This window comes from Cynoglossus semilaevis, chromosome 12 (genome assembly GCF_000523025.1).
Source record: "Cynoglossus semilaevis isolate Cse_v1.0 chromosome 12, Cse_v1.0, whole genome shotgun sequence".
NCBI lineage: Eukaryota > Metazoa > Chordata > Actinopteri > Pleuronectiformes > Cynoglossidae > Cynoglossus > Cynoglossus semilaevis.
Genome location: NC_024318.1, coordinates 6,087,308 through 6,089,407, shown reverse-complemented (window position 1 = coordinate 6,089,407; position 2,100 = coordinate 6,087,308). Strand labels below are relative to the sequence as shown.

The 2,100-nt window shown below is 42.3% G+C and overlaps 1 protein-coding gene across 3 annotated transcripts in view; it reads right to left on the bottom strand.

The window, feature by feature from the left end:
- Positions 1-2,100, bottom strand: part of efemp1 (EGF containing fibulin extracellular matrix protein 1) — an 18,670-nt gene that overhangs the window by 15,596 nt on the left and 974 nt on the right. For all 3 annotated transcript variants that reach the window (XM_008321740.3, XM_025060980.1, XM_025060979.1), the window contains 2 exons: positions 1,103-1,148; positions 733-996 (listed from right to left, as the gene is read on the bottom strand). In XM_008321740.3, coding sequence (XP_008319962.1) covers positions 733-996; positions 1,103-1,148 — 310 coding nt within the window. The remainder of the gene's footprint in view (positions 1-732; positions 997-1,102; positions 1,149-2,100) is intronic.

The window sequence follows — 2,100 nt, the reverse complement described above, 5'->3', positions numbered from 1 at the left end:
CTTTCCCCCCCAACACCCCCACTCTCCTCACCCCCCCCTTACTCTTGTTACCCCCACCTCAACCCCCCAAAACTGAATTGTTTAATTCTTTGGAAAGAAAGTTGGACCTCAACCATAATACATCACACTCGGAGCAACTAAAGAGTTTAGAGAATATGACATCACAGAAAAGGGAAAAGTGAAAAGTTTGCTGCACATCTGGCGGCTACGCATGGTTTAAATGTTCACCACTGTCAGGGAGATGGATGAAGGGTTCACTTTTGGAGCCGGACTTGTTGAGGCACTGAAGTCATTAGCAAGTAATTATCAAATATCTACCAACCGAGAGTAGCTCTGCTTAAAATACAACAAGAAACATGTTTCCAGCAGCAGCAGCAGCAGCAGCAGCAGCAGCAGCAGCAGCAGCACATCTCAACATGAGTAATTATTGTGGGACACCACAGTATGCAGCGGTCAGATAAATTCTAATCTGCAATCACATTTTATGGGTGTTATCTTTTTCCTCAAGGCCAAAGGTCAATTTTTATATCGTTCTTTTGGATGCCATAAATATATTCATTTATTTGTTCAGTATTTTGGCAGCAGCAGCTTTTTTGCTTTTTTTTGTGCTTTTTTTTTGCTTTTTAACACTCTTCTTCACAGAGCTTTGCTGTCCGTGTACAAGAGCGAAAATAAATGGACTACGACACACTATGATCTGGTGGTGGTCACTGCTGGAGTGTCAGCTCTCACCTCTGCACAGGTTTTGCTCATCGGCCGTGAATCCCGCTGAGCAGCGGACGGTCCGGGGGGTCTGAGGGAGTCGCGGGTCGGTGGGAGGCACCGCCGGGATGGGAGGCTGGTTGGGAGCGACCGGGAGGACGGCTTCTGGAGCGGTGGCCTCCTGAGAGACGTAGATGACGGCGCTCTTGGGAAGGCACAGGTATCCACCGTAGTGGTTGATGCACCGCATGCCTCCTTTACAGGCATCGTCCAGGAGCTTACACTCATCGATGTCTGAGGACAGAAGGCAGGGGAGTTAAAAGAAAAAAAAATTGTCGGTGCATCTTGTTGTTTAACGAATGAAAGCTGCACGTGATGCGAGCCCCACCGCTGTCCTCACCTCTGCACTGCTCTTTGACTCGGTCATACTCGTATCCCTCGGTACACTGTAAAAAAACACACAGTGATGAAATGGCTCACATTTGTTTGTCCTACAGAAAATGAATCGAACAGTTTACCAAGAACCCAGAACCAGAAGTCTAGTGTTTTTTTTTAAAATATGACTCCTTTTGTTAAGATGTGAAGTGAGAAGTGTTATTATTGACGTTTGAGCAGAACAAGATAAAAAAAATCTAAATGAAAGACGTCAAAAACTCTTAGAAGAAAACTAGTCAGAGACGTGTGGAAAGACCTGGAAATAACCACTGAGGAGTAAATGACTCTGCTGATTCCAGTCTCAATAATTGTCGGAGTCAATACAGACATTCCAGAAGGAGATGAGAAACCTTTAAGCCAGACTTAAGTTTGGATTAGTAGAACATCCTTGAGAAGAAATGAGGCCGACCATAGGGATGTTGTATGTTTGGAGGAAGGAAAGGAAAGGAGTGTAACCTAAAGAACACCGTCCTCACAGTTACATCATGAAGAAAGATTTGAAGGAAACTTATAAACTTTTTTGTGACTCAAATCCAAAAGAAAAACAAAAAAGTAAACTAAAGACTAGGGTTAAGGTATAAAGAAGATCTTTGGAGATGCAGTGTGATGCCTTCAGTGACCTGACTGAGACTTCATCACAACATTCATTTCTAATGAGGTATTTGAAAAGTAGCTTCAAATGAATTGCATAATAAGAAAGAAAAATGTACAATGTACAGAATTGCATAATAAGAAAGAAAAATGTAAAGAAAAAAATTAAAGCAAATCATTCTTCTCATTGGACAGTTCACCTGTCAATCATTGGCCATATATGGAAACAAACAATCATTCATGCTCACATTCACACCAAGGGTCAATTCAAAATAAACAGTTACGTAATGTTTTTGTACTGTGGGAGGAAAGTGGAGAAACACACACACACATACAGGGAACATGCAAACACAAAATAAAAAGACCAGAGAT